The 24,650-nt window shown below is 42.8% G+C and overlaps 1 protein-coding gene across 1 annotated transcript in view; it reads left to right on the top strand.

Annotated features, from left to right (window-relative positions):
• Positions 1 to 24,650, top strand: part of MYRFL (myelin regulatory factor like) — a 95,504-nt gene that overhangs the window by 44,502 nt on the left and 26,352 nt on the right. Inside the window, exons 11-13 of the mRNA XM_065935091.1 lie at positions 966 to 1,166; positions 7,897 to 8,005; positions 8,850 to 8,959. Of these exons, the coding sequence (XP_065791163.1) occupies positions 966 to 1,166; positions 7,897 to 8,005; positions 8,850 to 8,959 (420 nt within the window). The remainder of the gene's footprint in view (positions 1 to 965; positions 1,167 to 7,896; positions 8,006 to 8,849; positions 8,960 to 24,650) is intronic.

The raw sequence follows: 24,650 nt of genomic DNA, 5'->3' as shown, positions 1-24,650 counted from the left end.
AATTGTTTGGAAAAGGTATGTGGAGATATGTTCACTGGCTACAGGGAAATGGGGCAGAGGGAAAGCAGTACAGTAGAAAATTATTTGGCAGAAAATTTTTATATAACAATAAAACCTCCAAAACTTTCTCTAGTCTAATAGATCCACTTGGATTTTCCTTGAAGACTGCATTCAGCCAGGGATGCTTCTATGCAATACCACACAAAAGTCAAAGTTAGAATCATTATTTAATAATCAAAGGAAGTATAATTACAACTCTAGAACTTACTAGATTTGTGACCTTGGGAAATAGGCTTATTCTTTTAGAGTCTCAGTATCAGTAAAAGAAAGATAAGGGTCTTATCTCATGGAATTGGGGCGTGGATTAGCACTCAGCAAATGTAGCTATTACAATGCTTCCTTCAGTATAATCTGTACTTAGGGAATAGCTGAGGTGTATGAATTATGCTTGCATCGTCATTTGCTTGTCGACTATATATGAAATCATAAACATGAAAGTGATTTGAAATTATAAAAGGGCTAGCTAAATGCAAGGGCTTTTAAAAATTATCTGAGCTTTAATAAACTTGTAATATTTTCTGACATAATATTCTGGTTTTAAATCATTATTATTATTCTCCCTAAAAAGATACTCATTTTGAGGTTTTTTTCTTCTTCCTTATCATCCACCTACTATAACTGACACATTTTTAGTTCCATGTAGAAACCGGATGTTGCAAACCATGACAGGCTGAGTTCCTGCAGGTGGAGGTGGGGGCGGGGGTCTGTGGAGGATACAGAGCATTTAAAGGAGACTTCCTTGTTCTCCTGGGGCCGCAATTGTTAGAATATGTCAGAATGTCCCATCTGACAAATGATTCTCAAGTGACTCAGCTAACATTCTGCTTTCCTTTGAGGAATAAAGCAATCATTTGTTCCTATGTCCATAACTTTAATTGTAATGTATTTATGTATTTTTTTTCCAGGCCTCCAACCCTGGGCAATTTGAAAATGACATTGATGCATTATGGCAGCGAGGACAAGTTCCAGAGTCTGTCGTTTGTCACGGGCGAGTGGGCATAAACACAGATGCACCGGACGAAGCCCTGGTTGTCTGTGGCAACATGAAAGTGATGGGGTCGATTATGCATCCCTCTGACAGCCGGGCAAAGCAGAATGTCCAGGAGGTGAGCAGGGGGCAGACCTCGGACACCTCCTCTGACACCCGAATCAGGAGTTCTGGGCTCTCCTGGCCTCTGACACGCTGGGCACGAGGCACCTCTCCACGTCACCTGCTGGCATGAGATAAACATGGCTCTTAACAATTATGAGCGCTGGAGTCGTTAGGTGTCTCTGCTGAAACTATAATGCAGTTCCTACCCGAGAGAATGCATTTACCTCCCAGGAGTAGTGGGCCATGACAGTGTGACACTGCCTTCACGAGCAAGAAGTCTCTCAGTTATTTTCCACAGGCTGCTGCTTTTCTGTTGTCAACTACTGGAGCTTGCCTTTCCTTTCCATCTCCAGCCTTCTATCTCCCTGTTCATCTTCTGAGCACTGTCTCAGGTCCGTTCTTGCTCATATTTCCCCTGGGCCTCTCCACCTTCTTCCCCCCAGAGTCCCTGGTGCCAGGCCTGCCTGCACTGTCTTCCCTGCTCAGCATCCTTCTGAGAACACTTAGAGAAACTTCACCTCCTCAGTCCTCACTCAGGCAACCCCATCATCCCGTTTCCAGGTCAAGACTTTTTCCCTCTGTAATGAGGCATGCGTGCCTTATAAAAATCAGAAATCAGGCCTTGAAAGCAGGCTGCTTGTCCACTTTGGGCTTGCCTGGATAAAAATGCCTAACCTCACTGAAATGCCAGTGTCTTTATCTATAAGGTAGAGATGATGCTTCTCTGCCTAACCCCACTGAGTCTTTTATAATTTTTAACCCATGGAGACAATAAGTACTGAATCATCTTGGAAAGTCACAAATGCTATGAAGACCTAAGGGGTCAGGATGAAGATGCCAGGTCATTCCAACCTTAATTCTGCTGCCCATTCACGGCTTCTGCCCCCTCCCCACCTTCTCACACATACTGCATCTCCTGTAAACATTTTTGAGGCAGTTGCAGAATGGTGTTTTTAAATCTCCTTTCCGTATTCTTTCTCAGTTAAGAGGAGACTTAATTTGTAAATCATTGGCCATGCTTCCAGACTGCATTCCTTTCCCAGTGCAGATCTGCACTGGTTTTTCTAAAGTAGCCAAGGAATGTCCTCGCTGGCTGAGAGAATCCCAGAGAAAGGCTGTAATTGTAGACTTTTATACTGATTGCAAAGTTGCAGTTCATGTTAAAAGAGATGTGACCTACTAGCCGGATGGGAACTCTCAGGGTTGGGAGGTTCTCATACACATTTCCAGATACCGACCTTAGATACCATGCTTCTGCCTTTTAGAAAGAGATGAACTGTCTGAGCTTCAGATCACACCAACTCAAACTCATCCTTGCAACTGGCTCTACAATCCCCCACCAGGCCTTATCTAAATGTAAGCGGAAGATGACAAGTGGGGAGGGTCCTCCATAATCCCTCCTACTACCATTTGCCAAATGTCTTCATCGAATGATGTTCCTTGGTTTGACAAAAACATATTGTCCTAAAATAACAAGGTTCCCTGGAGCTTCTCAAGTCCCCCTAGGAAGCTTCTCCATAAAGTGCAGTGTTACCCAATCAAGGCTCTAGATGAGACGCTCCTGTGCCCCCTTCCTGCCCAGAGCAGCAGGAGGGAAGAAAGAAAAGCAAATCCCTGGTTAGAAGACTAGTTTGAGTCCTGATTCTGGTACCTACTTGCCCAGGAACTTTAACCCAGACCTGCTCTATGCCTCTGTTTATTATTCTGTGAGCGGGGAATACCCATATTCATTTCACTCACATTAAAGGATTTTTCTAATCTCATATATGGGAAACATTTTTTAGATGTATACAGCTAAGCAGATATAAATGGATATTATATTATTGACATAAAATGCAAGTTATGTGCATAATCCATCCATTATTTCACATTAATATTTTTGTTTTTCATAAGTCTATCCACACTTACAAAATACACGTCTCTAGAAATCTTGTCTACCTCATTCGCCATTTATTACAGACAAGAGAGATGATGGTAATGTTGATGATGGTGCTTACAGACACGTGAACTTCATCTTCACCTCTTTCTGACTCAATTTTCCCAACTTTTAAAAAGAAGGCCATTCTTCCAAACATGCCGGAAAGTGAAGCTTGGTTGATCTGATTGCAAGTGTAGGACTAGAGGCTTTTTCCCATTCTTTAAGGAGGCATGATAACCAGAGCTGGCTTCTGCATTAGCTTCTGTGAAACAACTGCTGTGGCTACACCTGTGCCTGGTGCTGTGATGGGAGGACAAATGTCAGTGGCTGAGCGCCTGACTGCATCTCCTCACTCCAGGCAGTGGGGAGGGGGCTTTGCAGATAATAAGTACACAGCACCCTGTGTGGAGAGGCCTGGAGGAGATTTCTGGGACTCGTGTGGACTCACATCCAAGACACAGAGACGACAGAGCAGATGTGACTGAAGTTGGCAAAACAGAAGCTCTGGAAAATGAGATCAGCCTCTGTGAAGAGCAGTTTTACTTACCCAGACACGGTGTTTACTGAGGCAACAATAACCTGGAGATGAAACACAGCTTTTACAATGGAAACTGAGCAAAATGAGGGTGGCAAGGGTATGCTGAGAACCAAAGGGGCATGAAGAACAGCAAGGTCAATGCAAAAAAAATAAAATAAGGAAGTTGAACATTGAATGCATCAGTCAAATTTTGTGGTAAAGGCTGAAAATAAGGCAGCAAAGGGCTAAACAAGAAAAGCCAGGAAAAAAAAATCAGTTAAGGCGAAATGGTCTAGACCATTTCAGTTGGTCTAGTACAATGGTACTAGAAATGGTCTAGACCATTTCTCCCAACAGCACCAGCAGTGTGCTAGTTAAAGACAAAAGTGTGATGAGCTCAAGAAAGCCAAACATGCAAAGTCTCCCTTCAGGGCCATGAGCCAAATCAGAAGTTCAGGGTGAGCTGGTGCCATTCAAGCTGCTCCGGATGGGAGACTGATAGTCTGGGCTGTGGGCCATGTGTAGTGAGATCTCCCTCCCTAAACAGACTGGAGTCCACGGTCTGTGATGTCTTCTCCGCGGTACAATGCTTGAGTTAATGATATGGAAACCTTGAGTGTGAGATAGCATGACAGAGACAACCATTTGCATTCATAGTCAAAACTTTCCAAAACTGCTGTGAGCAAGATCGGGCGCCCAGATTCACTCACTAGGCTCTTACTCCACACCAGTGAGCAAGGCATGGGGTTGAATGGTGGCCTTGGTACAGTTCCTGGCAGAGGATTCCAAGGAGGCACAGCCCTTGTCTCTAGGGGTTTCCCTGGGCCAACTGTACATGGCACAGGGAACATGCAACTCAAGCTGTTTATATTTAGCTTTGGAAAGTCTACAATCCAGCATTAGAAATCACGAAAGCATTTTCTTAGATAAAGATTGTTCTAGAAGGTGTCTAGCTCTCCAAGTCAACCCTTAAAATTTTCTTTGGCCAAAAATCTGTCTGAAATACAATGGTAGTAGTCCTAGTGAATCTAATTGCTATGTCTGGGAATATGTCTTCGGGGAAAATGAAGTCAAGAATCCCACTTAGACAGCAGGAGTTATTTTCTCTCTGTGTATCCTGGACAGTTGGCATGAGGGCACATTCTCCTCTGGTTTCCCTCTGCAACAAAGAAACTGGCACTGCCTCCACTTTGCTCTCTGATGGGCCCTCATGCAGGAACCAGGAGATAATGAGAAGTAGGCAAAGTAGGCACAGGTCTCCCAAGGGAGTGGGGAGCGGGCGCCAGGGCAGGGCCTGGCTAGCGGGCTCCTGATTGACCCTGCCTTCAATTCTGTTAGTGTCAGTGACAGTTCTGCCATTTCACTACCTCCATTCTTCCGTTCCTTCTTTCCTTCATTCAAAATCTGGGTGCTTGTTACCTGTCAGACACTGTGCCAGGCGCTCTGCAGGTTCTTAGATGCTCAAGATACAGGTCTCAGCCTCAGGAAAGGAACTTTCATGAAAATTTAAGCTCCAAATAAGAACTACTCCTTGAATCTTCAGGGCTTGGCATAGTGTCTGGCACATAGTAGCTACTCATTTTATATTGTTGAATGAAGTGGCTCACAGTGGCATGTACACACAGGGCAATATGAGACTCTGACTGCTCCATCTGGGTATGGCTGGCAAGGTTCTCCTTGCTCTGGCCTTGAGCCTTACAGTCTAGACACACGAATTCGGTTGTGCAGACATAATTCAGGGGATTTGCTGCCTCAGGACTTGGCTTATGGTGTTCTTTCTGCCCAGCATCCCTGTCTTATTCTTATCCTTTCCACTCCCTTCCCTAGCTGACATCTGTCTTTGACTAATTTCTATCTTTTATTTATTTAATTATTTGGCTGCACCAGGTCTTAGCTGTGACATGAGAAATCTTAGTTTCAGCATGCAGGATCCAATTCCCAGACCAGGTATCAAACCTGGGCTCCCTACATTGGGAGCGTAGAGTTTCAGGCCCTGGACCACCAGCAAAGTCCCACTCCTATCTTAAAGTTATTAATTTATTTAATAGATATTACTTAAGCACCTACTATATACAAGGAATTTTCTAGAAACTGGTGATATGGTGACGAATCGAAAACCATGGGCTCAAATATGTCCTCACCCTCATAAGGGTATCTATTCAATAGAAGAGGACAGTAAAGGTGACTTACTAGTTGTTTGGTGATGAATTGATTAATGCGGGCGTGTAAGGCAGAGGGAGCCTTCCTAGTCTTGGAGGTCAAACAATGCTTCTCTGGTGAAGGGGTGTTTTAAATAGGGGACGTGGAGGTAGAGGAGCAGGAAGGAAGAGCTTCTGAGGCAGGAAATGCCCTGAGCAAAGGTCTTGACCTTGTGGAGGGGCAGAGTGTGTTTGAGAAATAAGCCAAGATCTCTGTTGGGCTTCCCCATCACTGGTAAGCCCATTTTCACAGTCCCCTGAGAATACTTCAGGTACCTCCTTGGAGTTGATGGGATTCTCTTTTCATAACTCCATCCTCACCTGCATTTTTCACATTGTCATATAATCTTATGGGATGAGTCTGTCTAGACCATGAACTTTAAAAGAGCAATCATTTTGAAGTTCCAACACTTAGTGTAGTTACCTGCTATGTCAAAGGTGATTGGTGAATATTAGTCAAATGAAGCAGTGAATGAATGAGTTGAACTGAGCTTTTGATGACAGCAGTGATCAAAACAGCTGTGAGCTCCCTGACAAGTATCTGAAGTAAAGTTAGTCCGTTTATCCAGTTAAGGACCAAGTCACAACTTCTGATACCAGCCGAATGGATGAACAGAGAGCCTTTCTGATACTGGAAGAATTTTCCTGTTCACTTACAGAGTGAGTGCAGGGAGGAGTTAAGGGCCAAAGCAGGGACTTCTTAAAACAACAGAAAAGCATTTCTAGTTGTTCCAACATATAGATGATGTCCAGGTGGTATATTTTTAATTGCCAAGAGATGCTGGTTTCATAATCCAGTTATGTTCCCTAAAAGAAAATTTAGGGATCCACATAGTACTGCCAACTTTTTAACTTGTCAAATTAGGTCATTAAAAAAATTGATCATGCTATTACTATGAATTCATTTTTTAAAAATTCCAATCGAAAAAGAAGCCTTTGAATCAGCACATTTAGCCCTAGGAAAATTCCACTATATTGCTTTATTGTTATCATTTTGCTGGCACTCATGAAATTTATTTTGAGCAATTTGCATTGACAGTTGGGAGTGTTTGAACTACTTCTATAAGAGTTGTCGGCTCAGAGGAGGACCCCTGGTTAGGGTGGTCTAAGGGAGAAGTCATCTGTAGGAAGGAACCCTGAATTTTGAGGGACCTGCTGGTGGGTCATCTGGGTGTGCAAACTGCCCCTTGAAGAAATTTTCTCAAGCAAGATGTCCACTAGCAATTCAATGATATATTATATACCCATTCTTCAAATGTTGTTACTTGAAGTAAGCACTGCTCTTTTAATTTATAAATACAAGGTTGGCCTGTATTTGTTGGGTGATTATACCACGTGATTATTTGGAAATGATACCTTGCCATCTTGGACAGCACTTGTTTCTCTCCAAGGTCAGCCAGCTCCGTTCTCAAAAAGATGGTTTAACTCTCAGCAGAGAGAAGTGAGGCCAGAGTAGTGAATGAGGGAGCTTTGGCCCTGTAATTTATTTAAATTTGATTTATTTTGGGCTCTGCTGGGTCTTCACTGCTGCACGGGTTTTTCTCTAGTTGCGGCAAGCAAGGCCTACTCTCTAGTTGCAGTGTGCGGACCTGCTATTGCGGTGGCTTCTCTTGTAGTGGAAGCACACAGTCTAGGGCACTCGGGTTTCAGCAGCTGCCGCACGTGGGCTCAGAAGTTGCATTTCCAGGATCTAGAGCATGGGCTCAGTAGTTGTAGTAAAGAAGCTCAGTTGCTCCATTTGCAAAAGAGCTCCAGTTGCATGTGGGATCCTCCCCGATGAGGAATCGAACCCGTGTCTCCTGCATTGGTAGGTGGACTCTTTACCAATGAGCCACCAGGGAAGTCCTTTATTTTTTTTTTTAAATGTTTTCCCCTGTTATTTAGCCATTTAATTCTGGCTCATTTTATAAAGTAGTGGATGGAAGTCACTGACATGAATTTTGAAACTTTTGCTTCTTGGAGGAGAAAACCACAAATTTCTCTTAAAATAGTTTGGGCAAAAGGAAAGGACATTCCCACTGCCAACATTCTTTGTCTCTCTGGGTCACTCTGAGCCTTAATTTGAATAACAAACATCTAAGCATGTGAAATCTGCTCTTAATTCCATTAGGTTGACACAAACGAACAGCTGAGAAGAATAGCCCAAATGAGGATTGTTGAATATGACTACAAGCCTGAATTTGCGTCTGCAATGGGGATAAACACTGCCCATCAGACAGGTACACACACAAACTCCCTTCTTGATTTTATGTGGTTGACTATTCATGTTTTAATTCCCACTTCATCTGGAGGCTGTATGCCCATAGCTCTTGACAGCATCCTGTCGTTCTAACATGTCCCCTGTGCAACTATGATCACCAGACAGGGAAGGTTAAAGAAATTGCTTTGTCATCTTTACTCAACAACACTCCCACCCCAACTCCTGCAGCCCGAGGTACTGGTGGACGATTCTGAAATGCGCTGTTTCTCTTCCCCAGAGTCCTCTTGCTCATGGGATGAGGGCTGAGGGGCAGATGGCAGAGCAAACTGTAAGCAGCCCTGGACAGCCTCCGGGTAGAGGGGGAAGGTGGCCGGGCAGGTGGGTCCAGTCAGAGGAAAGGCAGAGTGGTGTCTATACTCCAGTCCAGGAATTCTAAAGAAACAAGGACCATTTAGGGGTCAGGGTGCACCTGCAGGAAAAGAGAGAAAATCAAGCTCCAGCCTTACATCTATGTACAGGGATTTTAAGGCACTTACTCTTTGCAATTTTTGGCTCAGAATCTCAAGAAAGAGTGGAGAAAACAACACTCCCACTTTTAAAAAAATTAATTTATTTTTAAATTAAAGGATAAATGCTTTACAAAATTGCATTGGTTTCTCCCAAACATCAACATGAATCAGTCACAGGTATACATATTTTAATGTTAGAGTGGTTCTGGGATCCAAATTCCTCCTCAAATGCCTTGTAGATCAAAGCCAACACTGAGGAGGGATAAGTATCTGTTTGCAAAGACATCCTGCTCGCCGTTCCCATTCTGGGAAAGGTCTTTTCCTGACGAAACCTGATGGAGTGTTTGTGTCTAGGAATGATCGCCCAGGAGGTGCAAGAGATCCTGCCCAGAGCTGTGAGGGAGGTCGGCGATGTCACCTGTGAAAACGGAGAGACGTTGGAGAACTTCCTCATGGTGGATAAGGTAACCCCTGCACAGATAGCTCCCCACGGTGAACCCCCTTCTGTGGCCAGATCATTCCATGTTGGATATTCACTGTGTCCTGAATATCCAACCAGGAAATGGGACAGTAAAAAGAATTCTTCATTGAGCTATAGAGTAAGCAGGTATCAATTGTCCCACACTGGTCGTAGGGACCAAAAAAGAAGTCACATTAGGGAAAAGGGGGGAAAGACCACAAAACAACACTGGAAACCGTGGATCTTGTGCGAAGAGCAGTGGCTCTGGGAAAGTCCACTCGCCCAGATTGCCCTTCAAACAAGGACCAAACATCATGAGAAATAGTGACACCAGTTTTGATTAGACTTTGTCTTGAAAAAAGAGACTTAACCTTGCGAACGTGTCATTTCTCTCACATGATACCCTTTAAGTTGTAATTAACACAGTGTGCTCCTCCCTAGAATGATTAAAGACTGAATGGAATGTTGAATTTTTTTTTTCTTTTTTGAGCATAGGTTTTCAACAAAACTCTATGTTTGACTTTCACAGCACAATCGTAAAGTGGGTCATTTTTACAAAGATATTCATGAGCTTCATCTTTTTTTCCCAAGGGTCTGTCGAAACTCTTTGATATTTAAATCATCCTCTCTCTCTTTTTTTTCACATCATTCTCTTGTGAAGGAATGTCACCGCCCTTGTAGATTCGTTCCTCTTGGCATGTTAAGGAGTCTGCCATTTCCTTACTAGCTGATGCTTCAGTTATGATTGGAGGGGTTCTCCCAGATCACGTCTGCTAATTCCGTGAAATCCTGCGTCTTTTGCAAGGTTTGCAGATTCACTCTGTGGCTGATTTACTTTCCATCACATTATTATATTTGATGCTGGAGGGAAGGCTGATTGACATAGGGATTTCATGGTAGTCGGAAGAGATGTTTGAGTGAAGACTAATTTGCAATTTGTCAGCTCATGGGGCAGTGCTTCAAAAACTTCAAAGTGAACATGAATCAGTGGGGGCATTATTAAAATGCAGGTTTTGGTTCAGTCAGAACGGGGTGAGACCCAAGATCCTGCATTTCTAACCAGCCTCCAGGTAAAACCAATTTTGCCAGTCCTGCGGATCAGCAAGACACTTGGAGTAGCCAGCTAGGCCCTTTCAGCCTTCTACCGACAAGCTCTTAGACAACAATCCCTTAGATAACAGCATCAGATGGCCTCGTCACTGGGCAGCAAGGGCCGAGTAGTAAAAGTTGAGTTAATTAATACTTCCTCCTGCCTCCGATCCCCTGGAGAAGGGAATGGCAACCCACTCCAGTATCCTTGCCTGGAGGATCCCATGGACAGAGGACCCTGGTGGGCTAGTCTGTGGGGTGGCAAAGAGCTGGACACGACTAAGCAACTAACACTTTGAATTTCACTTTCCTGCTTCCTAGGACCACATCCTCCACAGGAGAAATTCTTCAGGTTCTCAGACCTAGGCTGTGTTCACTTGAGAGGTGTTATCATCAGAAATGTATTTGAAGAAATTAAAAAAAAATATTTTGGTCATACCACATGGCTTGTGGCATCTTAGTTCCCCGACTTGGGATTGAACGTGGGGCCCCTGAGAGCACCGAATCCTAACCACTGAACCAGCAGGGAGTTACCCAGAAATTTATTTTTAATAATAAAAACAGCACTGAAGTTTTTATATAATTTACTTAAAACACAAGCTATTTTATATATAAAATAAAATGTTATAAAATAGATTTTAAAATATAATAAAATATAAAATATATTCAGAGGTATTGTATGGAATTTTCCAGGCCAGAATACTGGAGCAGATTGCCCTTTCTTCCTCCAGATGATCTTCCTGAGTTGTATCTCCTGCACTGGCAGGCAGTTTCTTTACCACTATGCCACCTGGAAAGTCATTAAAAATATATTAAAATATAAAATATACTTAGAGGTATATGTAAAATAAAGTCACCCTCACACTCTTGCATTTTCAAGCTTCCTGGGGTGAGAGAAAGAGCAGAAGCCCAGCTGTCAGCCTCCGGGTCCTGGGAATATGTCAGCAGACCGCCAGGGTGGGGGCTCTTGGGGTCTTATCTGGTAGCGGCTGTCTCACTTCTGTCTCCAGCCCTTCCCTGGAACATTCAGGAAAGAGATTTCTATGTTACCTGTGTGGGTAGCGCCTGCTGAGGATCTTCGGACTGTCACTGTTCAGCAAAAATTTCTTTGGGTTTTTCTTGTAAGATGGTATGGAAAAACCCGAACGAACGTTTCGGCCAACCTAATAGTTCTCCCTCTGGCCTAGTATTTTCCCATTCCCAGATGAGTTGAATGGAGACAGTCAAGAAGATTAGCAGTTCTGCGGGCGAACGCCCCACTTCCCCTGGGGAAGCTATACCCCAAGTTCATTGCTAGGAAACCAAGCCCAGAATCCTAGGAAAGTGAGGGGTGGCATTCCTATTCCAAGCAGCCAGGTTCACTTATCACCTGAAAAGCCATCCATGCCAAGGGGGCACTCAGTTTATAAACATTTAGAACTGACAAGAGTCCAGAAAGCAAAAGAGACGATTCTCTTAGGAAGAGGACCTTGTCATGATATGGTCTATGGCAACGTCACCAAGGCCACAGTCATTTACAGCGTCTGTGACACCAAGAGCCGATGAACATCCCCACACTCTGAAGCCCGACTTTCTTCTTTGACTCCCTTCTGAGGACAGACTTGAATTGCTGGTTTAAACCTCAACACTCTGGAATATCCCTCTTCTACATTATAAGTTCATCCCCAAATATCCTTTGTAGTGAAGTAACACAGGGTGACGTGAGAGGTCCCCTCCATGTACCAGGAGGAAGGAAGCCCTTTGGAATTGTGGGCAAAGAATTTTGCATAAATAAACCTTGTTTAACTAAACTTGAACTAGTTACTTCTTCACTTTTTTCTGTCCCTAACCCAAATCTCTCTGTCTTGTCGCTTCTTCACAAATTTATTATTTCTTTGTCTAACAAGTTTAGAAGTTTGCAGCTCTGGTCATGTTTTCAGGTCTTCATTCTCTTATGAAATTGCCCATGCATATGGAAAAATTCCTGGAGAAGGAAATGGCAACCTACTCTAGTATTCTTGCCTGGGGAATCCCACGGACAGAGGAGTCTGACAGGCTACAGTCCACGAGATTGCATTAAGTAAAATATGCATGCATTTCTCATGTTAAAAAAAAAAAAGGCATAGGGTATGTGATTCCTATTGTCCACACTCTTTCTTTTTTTCTAAAGTTTTTTTTTTTTTTTTGATGTGGACTATTTTCAAAGTCTTTATTGAATTTGTTACAATATTGCTTCTGTTTTATGTTTTGGCTCTCTGGCTGCACGGCATGTGGGATCTTAGTTCCCTGACCAGAGATTGAATCCACACCCCCTGCACTTTCTAAAAGGCAAAGTCTTAACCACTAGACTGCCAGGGAAGTACCTCCAGGCTCTCTTAACTGTGCGATGAGAAAGACGCACAGACAGACTCTTGCTTTCCTGGGCTCCTCCCTATTCTGTGGGCACCATGGCGACCTTCCTTGCTTTGTCCAGGCCTGTTTGTTGTCAAGACCTTCGCTAGCACTTCCTGGGCTTTGTGTGTTATAATAATAGGTGAAGATCCAATTAAGACACAAGTCTCTCCCTCTGCACTCCCTTTCTCTTCTCTTTTATAAAGAAATTCTCACTGAAGCTAAAATGCAAACTAGAACCTGGAAATGTTGAAATGTTGAAATGTTGTGCTCCGTGACTGCTGTATCATTTCCACCTGGACTTTGCAACTTGCAGCTGAAATAGGAAAGAGAATTCTGGATCTTTATTTACAGATTGTCCATACAACCAACCAAAGTTGGAGATTAGGGATGTCAGCCAAAGTTGATGTAAGCCCCTCTTCTTTCTCTTCTTCCTTTTTTTTTTTTTTTTTTTTTACATATGAGTTTCACATTTTTTAAAAAATGTGGACCATTTTTTAAAATATTTATTGAATTTGTTGTAACATTGATTTTGTTTTATTTATTTATTTATTTTGGCCATGATGCATGTGGGATGTTAGCTCCCCAACCAGGGATTGAACTCACATCCCTTGCATTGGTAGGTGAATCTTAACCACTAGATGGCCAGGGAAATACACCTTCTCTCCTTACAGGAGAGATGTCCTTGGGAGATAAACATCTGGGGTGACGTGCTGCTTCTCAAAATTTATCATGTTTTGGGTGGCTCAGTGAGAGCTCAGCCATGGGAGATGGGGTGAGAGGACTTGGGGTTCATAGTGAGAGCAAGGGAGCCTTAGAGTGGACACCATAGTCTCCTGAGCTAGACTCCTGGGGCTCTGCCTTTTGGCTTGCTCATCTCTCTCTTTACTTGTCAACTTTTAAAATTTGTTTCTGTGATTATTTGGGAACAACTGGTTCCATTTCTTGAGCCTTACTATTAGGAATACTTGGTATAAGAAAAATGTCCACAATAAATGTAACAACTGCCTTAAAGGAATTCACAACAGAGCCTATATGAAGATGAGGTTCATCTTATGAATCACCAGTTCTTGAACAATCTGTGTATGTTTTTAAGACTGCGTTAGAAGCCATCCTGACATAACTCAGTTTGTGGCCACTTTTTCTCTTTGGTTCTATTTTTCCTGCAACTGTAATGTGCCAAGAGTTGTCTGTTTGAGTCCTTCAAAGATAAACAACCCTTGGTTCTTGTCTTCAAGTAGCTGTCAGTCTAAGCAGGGTGATGTGGCAGGTACACAAGAAATAAAGCTCTAAGTTAAAACCTGAGATGTAATGGATCTGTGGAATGCATAGATGAAGTGTTACCTCAGTTCATAGGAAGGAGAGGGGCTCCCTGGAGGCCAGGCAGGGGTTCACAGATGGAAGGGAAGTGATGAGACTGATTGTGGCCATGCGGGGAAGGGGATCATAAGGGCCCCCAAACCTTCCTTTTTCTTATCCACAGTATCCATTTGACACCCAGTCCTGCTGTTCTTACTTTGGCACTATCTCGTGTATGTCAGCTCCCTTCTTTATTCTCTCTGTTTTTCTCCTTGGCTATCATAGCAACCCTGTAACTGACCTACTAGACGCCAAGAGAATCATTTTCCTTAAAAACAAAACAAAACAAAACAAATATCTCATCTATAATCCCCCTTTCCCGTTGTTGACTCTTCACTGGTTTATGATTATAACCCTCCACAATCTGGATGGAATCTTCCCTCTCTAACTCATTTCCTAACACTCACACCCCTCAGCTGCCGAACACCCTCTGAATGGGCTGAGACCTTCAGACTCTGATGTGTCTGCACACACACGCATGTCTTCTTCCCAGCACTTCCCCACCAGCCTTTTTTCTGCTCCGTACAGTCCACATTTTATTTCTGCCTTGGAGGTGTTCTGTGGACTGTTCTCTGCCCTAAAGGCCCTCCCTTCAGATGATCTCATCATTTGGATCGCAAAGCAAGACCTTCCCTGACCACCTTGGCTAAAAGAGTCTCCGTGGTGCTCAACTTCACTTTCTTTCTAAGATCCAGGGCCGCTGTGAGGGTGCAGAGCGCCTTGGCGATGAGTTGAAAAGGGCGCTCCCTCTAGCTGGTGCAGATCTCATGGTCCCCCTCAGCAGGGCCTCTAACACGGCAAACTTGCTCCCAGCATCCTGGACACTTCTGTCCCTATCTGACATGAGCTCGTTTATTTGCCTACTTGTTCTTTGCCAAGCTCCCTGGGTGGTTGTGTGGGAGCAAATCTTTCTATATTTTTCCAAACTCTATCTCCAATACTTTCTATGTGGCATTAACCCCAGGGCTTAGGGGACTGTAGGGTTTTGAGAGCTCTTGGGTGATTGAGTTAATGCATTCCATGGTACCTGGATTGCTCCTGTCTACACACGGCCTTACGCCTGTGGATAGACATCTTCTAGAGTATTTGTCGCGTTGCGTTATCCTTCTTTTTACTGTTCAGTGTCTCCTCCACTGGACTGAGTTCTTCAAGGTCGGGAATGTGCCTCATCGATCCCGTGTGTGTGTGTTTGCCTGTGTGTGTGTGTTCAGTTTATTTATTTGTTTTTGGCCGTGCTAGGTCTTCATTATGCTGTGTGAGCTTCTCTCGCTGTGGCTCACAGGCTCTAGAGTGTCCAGGCTCAGGAGTTGTGAGATCAGCAGTTGCGGCCTACAGGCTTAGTTGCCCCATGGTATGTGGGATCTTGGTATCCCCACCAGTCGCCGAACCTGTATCCCCTGCGTTGGAAGGTGAATCCTTAGCCATTGGACTGCAAGGGAAGTCCCCATCCCGTGTTGTTTAAAATAGTATTTGATACCTTGTGGGTTCTCAATAAGACTTTGTTTATATTAACGCATGAGTTTTTGAATCGCAGTAAATAGAAGAGATGTGGTTCTGTTCACATAAGGGAGTCGGAAGGAGAAGTGTTTTTCTGGGGGAAAAGATGAGTTCAATTTCGAGTTTGGGAAGCCAGCTGAACTTTCAGATGAAGACATACAGAGGTGACTGGGAGTATAGAACGTGAGTGAGCCATTGGGGGGTCGAGGGTGAGCTGCAGACAAGGGTGAAGGTATTAATTCATAAGGAAAAGGTTATGGTCACAGGTCACAGATGGGAAGGCTGTGGCAAAGTCTGGCCTGCAGACACTTTTTTCCCTCAGGATGTTTAAGAAATTTTCAAATTCATTGCCTGCTTTTAAAAATTAGGATGGAAATTCCCTGGCGGTCCAGTGGTTAGGACTCAGAACTCCCACTGCAGGGGACATGGGTTCAATACCTGGTCAGGGAACTAAGATCCTGCATGCCAAAAAATATAAACGAATAAATAAAATTAGGAGATCTTCACACAAATTTCAGGTTTCTGGCTCCCTTGATATCAGATCTGGGAATATGGTTCTAAGGAGTGCCACCCCTCCACCCTGCCCCGTCCCAGAGGGGCTTCAGCACCCTTACACCTCTGCTTTCTGTTACCTGCCTGGCCCTGCAGGGTCTTGATATTGGATGAGAAGCACAGAAGAATAAAGGCAACAGAACACTTCCAAGAGGGCCTTTAGGGGACAGAAAGGCCCTTGGGAAGGCTGAAGGATTGGGCAAGGTAGGGGGAGAATGTGGGACAACACAGTGTCAAAAAACCAAATGGGCAGAGAGGATGGATAAGGAAATAAGGAGGAGATGGGAAGAAAATGAACCTTATCAAAATCTCTTTGATTTTGATGATTAAAAATTCATTGATAGTATATGGCACATTGGTTTAAGAGCATGAATTTCAGCATCAAATAAAACTTTGTCCCAAACTTGACTCAGCCAGTTTGGAGAATTATAAGGTCACCTTTAAAACAAATTATTTTATTCTTTACAGTTCTGGAGTGAACTAACTTTAGTATGATGAGTTAATCACTCACCTTAATCACTTTCCCCAATGAAGCAGTTGTTTTCATAAGCAATTTGTTTTTTTTAAAGTAAATCTTCTTAGGACCACAACTTTTGAGTCTGCAACACAGTATAACATGATAAATGGTTCCTTCTCTAGGGGATCTTCCTGACCTAGGGATCGAACCTGAGTCTCCTGCTTTGCAGGCACATTCTTTATCATCTGAGTCACCAGGGTAACTTGATAAATGGTTAATTGTTAATTTTTTTTTACAGATGCCACTATTTGGGGTGTCTCTGAAATGATTTATGTTTTTTAATGAGTGACGAGTATTAGTTTTCATTTTTAAATACAGAAAAACTGAGTTTAAAATTATAAGTTACAGTTCTTATAACCAACCTGGAATCTAAACGGGACTTTGAAAGGTCTTACTCAGCAGTTAGTTTAAAAGTCCCTTCTTTTCTCATCAAGAGAGGAGTAGAATTCATTCCTTAGTTGCAGTGATGTTTCCCATAGGAGTTAGTATACCCTGTGGCACTCACTGATTGACTTGACTCCAAGCCAAATGATTAAAGCTCATATGCTATTGCAAACAACTCTGGATATTTTAACAACTGGCCACTTGTCTGTTGATTATCTTTTTTAAAAAAGTTATTTATTTGGCACAGGTCTTAGTTGTGGTGAGTGGGATCTTTAGTTGTGGCATGTGAACTCTTAGTTGCAGCATGTGGGATCTAGTTCTCTGACCAGGGATCGAAGCTGGGCCCCTTACATTGGGAGCACAGAGTCTTAGCCACTGGACCACTAGGGAAATCCATGTAGATCATCTTCTTTCCCAGAAGCTCTTTACACTGGAAGCAGGGAGAAAATTCTCTTGTTTCTAAAGTTTAGAGAGAACTATGCCATGTACTAAGCTTCCCTGATGGCTCAGAAAGTAAAGAATCTGCCTGTAACGCAGAAGACTCAGGTTCATCCCCTGGGTTAGGAAGAAGCCCTGGAGAATGGAATGGCTACCCATTCAAGTGCTCTTGCCTGGAGAATTCCATGGACAGAGGAGCCTGGTGGGCTATAGTCCATGGGGTTGCAAAGAGTTAGGCATAATTGAGTGACTAACACACACAGACACACACACACAAGACATTTATTGTTTTCTTGGAAAGTTTCTTTCTGTAGCTATATCTTTAAAAAGTAATTGCTCATTTATTTTTTTCCATGCGTTTCAATAAGGTGGGTTGATGGATGGATGGATGGACAGATGTGTGATAAAGGAACTAGAGCAATATACTACTTGTAAAATTAAAGTGGGAGGTGGTCTGTGGGCATTTACTCTGCAATTAAAATTTTTTTAATGCATGCTTAAATTGTTTTCTGTATGCTTGAAAACTTTTGTAATAAAATGTTCAGTAAAGAAGCACTGTTCCGGACACCTAAAACTGCAATTTAAACATTGTGTCAGCAGGTGGTGGCAATGCTCTGAAGATCAGGTAGCCCGTTTATTTAAGCCTTTACTAATTTAATACCTGGAATTTCACATTTTATTTACCAAAGTGGTGGTTGCTGTTCACTCACTCACTTGTGTCCGACTCTTTGCAACCCCGTGGACTGCAGCACACCAGGCTTCCCTGTCCTTCACTATCTCCCAGAGTTTGCTCAAACTCTTGTCCATTGAGTTGGTGATGCCATCCAACCATCTCGTCCTTTGTCTTCCCCTTCTCCTCCTACCCTCAGTCTTTCCCAGCATCCGGGTCTTTTCCAATGTGTTGGCTCTGCACATCAGGTGGCCAACGTATTGGAGCTTCAGCTTCAGCATCAGTCCTTCCAATGAATATTTGGGTTGATTTCCCTTAGGATACACTGGTTTGATCTCCTTGCTGTCCAAGCGACTCTCAAGAATGTTTTCCAGCCCCACAAAATCAAGTCTTTGATGCTCAGCCTTTTTTATTGTCCAGCTCTCATATCCCTATATGACTTCTGGAAAAACCAGAGCTTTGACTACACGGACCTTTGCCAAAAGTTTCAAAGAGAATATTTTTGAATGATTTCTTAAAAAATAAAGTCTTTAAGGATACTCGAGTCCCTTTCAGATGACTGCTGACTTTTCTTTACCTATAAAGCTTGGCCGCTAGGTCAGAACAACTTCTTCCCTGTAGGTAGAGTTCAGTTTGCTTAGCCTTCATCCATGAAGCTCTTAGATTTCTGAGCTCAGTCTCAATCATGCAGAGTCCATCACTCTGCCTTTGAACGACAAGCTGAGTAAGAGCACTGGAGAGTAGGTAAAGAAACTTTGGACTTAGAGTGGTTCTCTCCAGATGTAAATCTTTCTTTTTTTTTTCCTCTAGATTTTCCTCTTTGTCTTCATCACTGGAACTTTAGAGTGGAGGTACTACCTTCCCCCTTGTGCTGCTCTTTACCTTTCTTGTATTTTTTCTTCTCTGCATCCTCCTCTTCCATGCAACCCACCCCCCCAACAATGGCAGCTATGCTAATGTGTTTCATATATATCCTTGGATAGTCAGGCTGTCTGGAATATTATTAGTGTTTCATGAATGTGTTTTAAATTTCTTTGAATTATATACATCTGCTCAGACTCTGATGCATGAAATTCCTTGGCTTGTGTCCTGCGTTCTCTTCCAGTGACAGACTCTTCCAACTCTGTTGACCACAACTATGCAGCGATGAATGTTCTCACACAAGCCTCCTTGTGAATATGTGGGCGGTTTTTTCTGGCACGCATTCCGGAAGTGGTATAGGATATACACAGCCTTAGTTCTACAAAACGCTGCCAGAGTGCTAGTCAGTTCCAACTCATGAAAGCAGTACATGAGGCTGACTGCTTCTCTGTGTCCTCATCAATACTTGACATTTTCAGACTTTCTATTTTTTTCACTTCTATTAAGGGTAAAGTGGTTTCTTACTGTTTTAATTTGTGTTTTTCTGATGAGTGATAAAGTTGTGCATCTCTTTCTTATATTAGCTATTTAGATTTCTCCTTATGTGAATTGATTGGTCCAGTTTTCCATTGGATTACCTTTCTTTTGCAGGACAAGAATATACTTTTCCACTTAATGCTATTATGTAATTTTTTTTCCACCGTTGCTCTCTTAAATAAAATAGACCAAATCTGTGATGATGGCTTAAGAGAGGAACAATTATTTTTTGTTTCAATGGCTTCCTTCCTAGTGCTAATTGCAACTTAAAACTATATTATTTACTTCTGGTTTACTTGTTCTTGGCTAATCTCCCTGCTAGAAAACATGGTCTGTGAAGGCAGAGATCCTGTACCTTATCTAATTGTGTTCGCCCTGCACTTAAGAGGTCTGGCGCAGTGGGAAAGAATCCACCTGCCAGTGCTGGAGACTCAAGAGACACAGAGGTTCGATCTCTGAATCAGGAAGATCCCTTGGAGAAGGATATGGCAACCCACTCCAGTATTCTTGCCTGAAAAATTCCATGGACAAAGGAGTCTGGCAGGCTACAGTCCTTGGGGTCTCAAAGACTCAGACATGACTGAGTGCGCACACACACTTAAGACAATGGTTAGCACATCAGTGGTCCTTGAAAAAGAACTACAGATTCTGTTCATTCATTGAATATTGAACTACAGGTGCCATGAGTTGGCCCTGAGGAGTCATAAGACACTGCCCACAAAAAGAGCTCATTGGCCAGCCAGGGAAGACAAGAAATCAGAGAACTGCAACAAACTGTTACATGTGTTTGTTCAACTGGAAACTTATCTCAGTCAAAGGACTCAAGCCCTTCCACAGAAAATTACATTGAAACAGAGATGATGAAAATTAAGCAAGAATTCTAAAGCAAACAAACAAAGGGCAACAATAAAACACATAATTGTAAACAGTTTCATGAACTTGTGCTACTCCCAGGTAAAGCAGAGGTGAAAACACAACATCCAGTGGAGTGAGCCCAAGAGTTGCCCTGTTTGCCAGAGAAAACTGCCTGGGAGGGAAACCTCGCCTCCAGGGACCTGCTGGAAATTGAGCTGAAGTCTGAGCTCCCACATCATCTCAGAGCCTGCTTTTCTGGTTTGGGGATTCTAGTTTCTTTTTTTTTTTTTTAATCCACATCAAGGCTTGGTGAGCTGTCCACAAATAAACTCTTGGACAAAGATCTAAAGCTGAGTTTATCCAAAGCCTAAACAATTGCCGGGTACACCCACTGGCTAAAAGACAGTTCTTCTCCCTTGCACCATCACTTTCATAATACTCAATTATAGGCAGCTTTATTCCCATGATTTTATTATAAAAACATCAGTCTATGCAACATCAGATGCCACAAGGAGAGATTTTTTTCAAGTCTGTGACTCTCCCTGGAAAGCAATAAGAGTCTGTTTCAACTTCTCAAAGCATTCTCTGCTATCAGGCTTAGTTATCCTCCTTGGTGTTTTTAGACAGAGGACAAGCTGGGGTTCCCAAAGAGAGGAGAAATCAAGTCCACCACCTGGCTGCTCCATGTCCGGGGGCTCATTTACTGTCAGTCCTGCAAGGGACCCGGGAGCGTCCTGCAGTCTGTCTCCTAGCGGGTGGGGAGGCGTGAGAGGATGTGTACCCCCAGAGTGGAAGTCACATGGCAGGTGACCAGCAAGTCACTAGCCGCTCGCACTGAGGGTGTCAGACCCTAGTGTGTGTTTGCTTAATTCACTCGATTTTCCTAACATGGAAAGGGAATTTGGCACATAGACTTCGTTTTTCTGAGAGAAACCCCAGGTAAAGAAACAAACTGGAAGTCTGGCCACGCTCTCCAGTTCCACCAGAGAGCCAGGCTATGTCATCTCAGGGCTTCAGGGCTTCTTGAGTCACCGCAGTAAGAACGTTCATTCATTTCTGCCCTGTGCGGGAGAATCCGCTGTGGACCAGAGGCAGGCCCTGTCTCCAGGGGTTATAACGCTGGTCACCATGACAGCGAGTGAAAGGCAGGTGGGTGAAGGGGGCTGACGGCTGGTTCAGGCAGAGGCAGCAGCAGAGAGCAGGGCATACATGATGTATGTTCCGTGACGGGCACGAGGTCAGGTGTGATTAGCGTGCAGCCTGTGAAGGGGATGTGTGAAAGGCGAGGCTGGGACAGAGACACGTCTACGCTAAACGAGGCCTCTGGTTTCACAAACACTTCCTGTTGTTTTTCTGTGCACACACACTTGCCAAACTGCCCTGTGTGTCCTTCCAAAAAATATGCTCATGCTGTCCATGTGTACCCTTACCCCAAAGCAAGTCTTTTAAATGCTGGGTGAAGACTACCCTACCCCCAGCCTTCTGAGCAATTTTTGGTGGCAAGCTGGTTTAATTCTTTTTAATTTTTTTTTTAAATTATGGTAAAAGTCACATAACATAAAACATCTATTTTAACCATATTTACCTTCCTGGTGGTTCAGATGATAAAGCATCTGCCTGCCATGCGGTTCGATTCCTGAGTCAGGAAGATCCCCTGGAGAAGGACATGGCAACCCGCTCCAGTACTCTTGCCTGGAAAATCTCATGGACAGGGGAGCCTGATAGGCTATAGTCCCTGGGGTTGCAAAGAGTAGGACTTGATTGAGTGACTTCACAATTGCACAGTTCAGTGACACTAAGTTTATTCACCTCTCACCATTATCCGTCTCCTGAATTTTTCACTGTCCTCATTTGAAACTCTATCTCCATTAAACACTAACTCCCCATCCTCCCTCCCCCATGCAACCCAGCCCCTGGCATCTATCAATGTACTTTCTGATCCTATGAATTTGACTATTCTAGGTGTCTCCTATAAGTGGAATCAAACAATATTTTTCTGCACCTAAGGTATATTGGTGTGCATTTTAAAGATTGGCTTAATAAATGTCCTATAAACAGATTGTACCTTCTTCTTTCTTTCTCCTACACTATACAGTGGGCTTCCCAGGTGGCGCTAGTGGGAAAGGACCCACCCGCCAAGGCAGGAGACATAAGAGACCTGGGTTTGATCCCTGGGTCGGGAAGATCCCCTGGAGGAGGGCACGGCAACCCACTCCAGTATTCTTGCCTGGAGAATCCCATGGACAGAGGAGCCTGGCGGGCTACAGTCCATCGGGTCACATAGAGTCGGACACGACTGAGTGATAAGCACTCACACACACTATTCACTAGGTTCTCACCAACCATCTATAGTGTACATATTAATTTTCATCATTTTTACATCATGATTGTAAAGCTACACTTCAGCTGAGGTAGTGGGTTTCGTTTGAAATGGTCAATAATAACTGGACAGAGTTGAGTAATTAAATTAGATTCAATTCCAAAATGGTTCTTAACCAACAGTGGGCATCAGATGGGGAAGCTTTTCAAAATTCCCCAACCCTATGCACTTCTCAGTCCTAATGAATATGAACCTCAAGTTGGATACTTAGAAAAAGTTCCTCAGCCATCTAGGTGCACATTTATAGTTAAAATGAACTCATGGAGACCTTACCACTTGCATAGAAAAGGTCATTTTCAGAAAATTCTAGATTACATTTTTGATTAAAAATGTAGTAATGTTTTTGAATAATATATTTGTACTGACTTCACTATGATGATAGGGGATAAGTCAGAAGTCTTCTAATAAGAGTCAATCTCCATGACACGTCCTAGAAATTTATTATTATTTTTTTTTTGGTAATCTTCCTTTGGATCCATAAAGTCAAAGCCGTCATTACTATTGAAAGATAGTAGTAAATCCGCTCTCCAGGTTTATTTCCTCTTAAATAGGAAAACACATGAATTATCTTCTTGCCCATTGGGTCTACACGGAAGATGCATGGTGCTGGCAAATTTGAGTTGGAGAAATCAGAGCTGGCTTTTCATCATTATTGATATGTAGCCAAACAAATGCAACCATCGCTCATGTGTCATGAGGCAGCATGAAAAGTCCCGTGGGGAAACGTGGCAGAAAAAACTGACTGCGGTTTAGAGAGGACACCAATATCATTTTCCACAGTCTGTTTTAGTGTGAACTAAATCACAAATTAATATATCAAGCAAACTTTTTTTTTAAAAGAGAAAAAATTGAAGCCAGTTGCCAAGAAAAATTTTTAAAATATTATGATGAGAAATAGTAATTCCAGTGCAGATGGAGAGAAGTAGGTAGATTCAGTAGATTTTGGATGATGAACTGTGTGATGGATTTCATGCAGGGGGAGGGAGTCAGAGATGATACTTAGGAACCTGTGTTGGACTGCTAAGTGGACGTCATATGACCTTGTGACCCACTCTAAATAATACAGTTATAATTCTACTCTAAGGCTTTCTACTCATTACCGTAAATTGTAACGTGACATTTATTATGGTTTAGAACCATAGAATGTCATTCCTATCTTCGTGACTTCTGACTTGTTTTTATAAAACAAATTTAGAAGTAAAGGGAAATCTGTACCAGAATTAGAAAATTTAGAAGAGCCTTTGTCGGGAGACTTTTTTTTTTTTTGCTTTGTTTTTATTTTGTGATTTGTTTATTTTTAAACATTTTCTTAATGAAAAATTTCAAACATACAAAATGAGAGAGAAGAATAATAAAATGCATTTATATACTTCATTCAGATTCCACAGTTATCAATTCATCTCCGATCTTATTTTAGTTAAATAAACTATCCTCCCTTACAGCTGAATTTTTTTAGCTTTGTTGAGATATAACTGACACACAGCACTATGTCAGTTTAAGGTGTACAACATGATGATTTGATATACACTTATATTGCAAAATGATTGCCATAATAAGGTTAATCAACAAACCCATCACCTCATATAATTACATTGTGCGTGTGTGTGTGTGAGAACTTTTAAGATTTACTCTCTTATCAACTATCAAGTAAATAATATAGTATTGTTAATTATGGGACTTCCCAGGTGTCTCAAGTGGTAAAGAATCTACCTGCCAATACAAGAGATGCAAGAAATATGAGTTCAGTCTCTGGGTTGGGAAGATCCCCGGGAGAAGGAAATGGCAACTCACCCCAGTATTCTTGCCTGGGAAATCCCATGGACAGAGGAGCCTGGCGGGCTATAGTCCATGAGGTCACAAGGAGTCAGACACGACTTAGTCGTTGAGCATGCACGCAAAAGATAGACACACATGTTGCTATGATGGCTGAAGTGTGTGGGGAGGGGAAGGGATGGCTGGCATGCTGTGGTTTGGGTTGGTCTCTCCTTTATTGCTGTTTCTGACATGTTGATAACTTCTCTGAATAGAAGGAATTAAGTGTTGTTTTTAAAATTTTGTTTAAGCTAAAATATAAATTGCATGCAACAGCAAGACAGAATTAACACCTCAAGAACTGTTCTCTCATTTATAAATGAAGAAACTGAAGCTCAGAGCAGTTGTTCTATTTTACTGGGCCCTCACATCTA

Source organism: Muntiacus reevesi, chromosome 4 (assembly GCF_963930625.1).
Source record: "Muntiacus reevesi chromosome 4, mMunRee1.1, whole genome shotgun sequence".
In the NCBI taxonomy this organism is placed as follows: Eukaryota; Metazoa; Chordata; class Mammalia; order Artiodactyla; family Cervidae; genus Muntiacus; species Muntiacus reevesi.
Note: the sequence above shows the minus strand (reverse complement) of the source record. Positions and strands in the feature narration are given on the sequence as shown.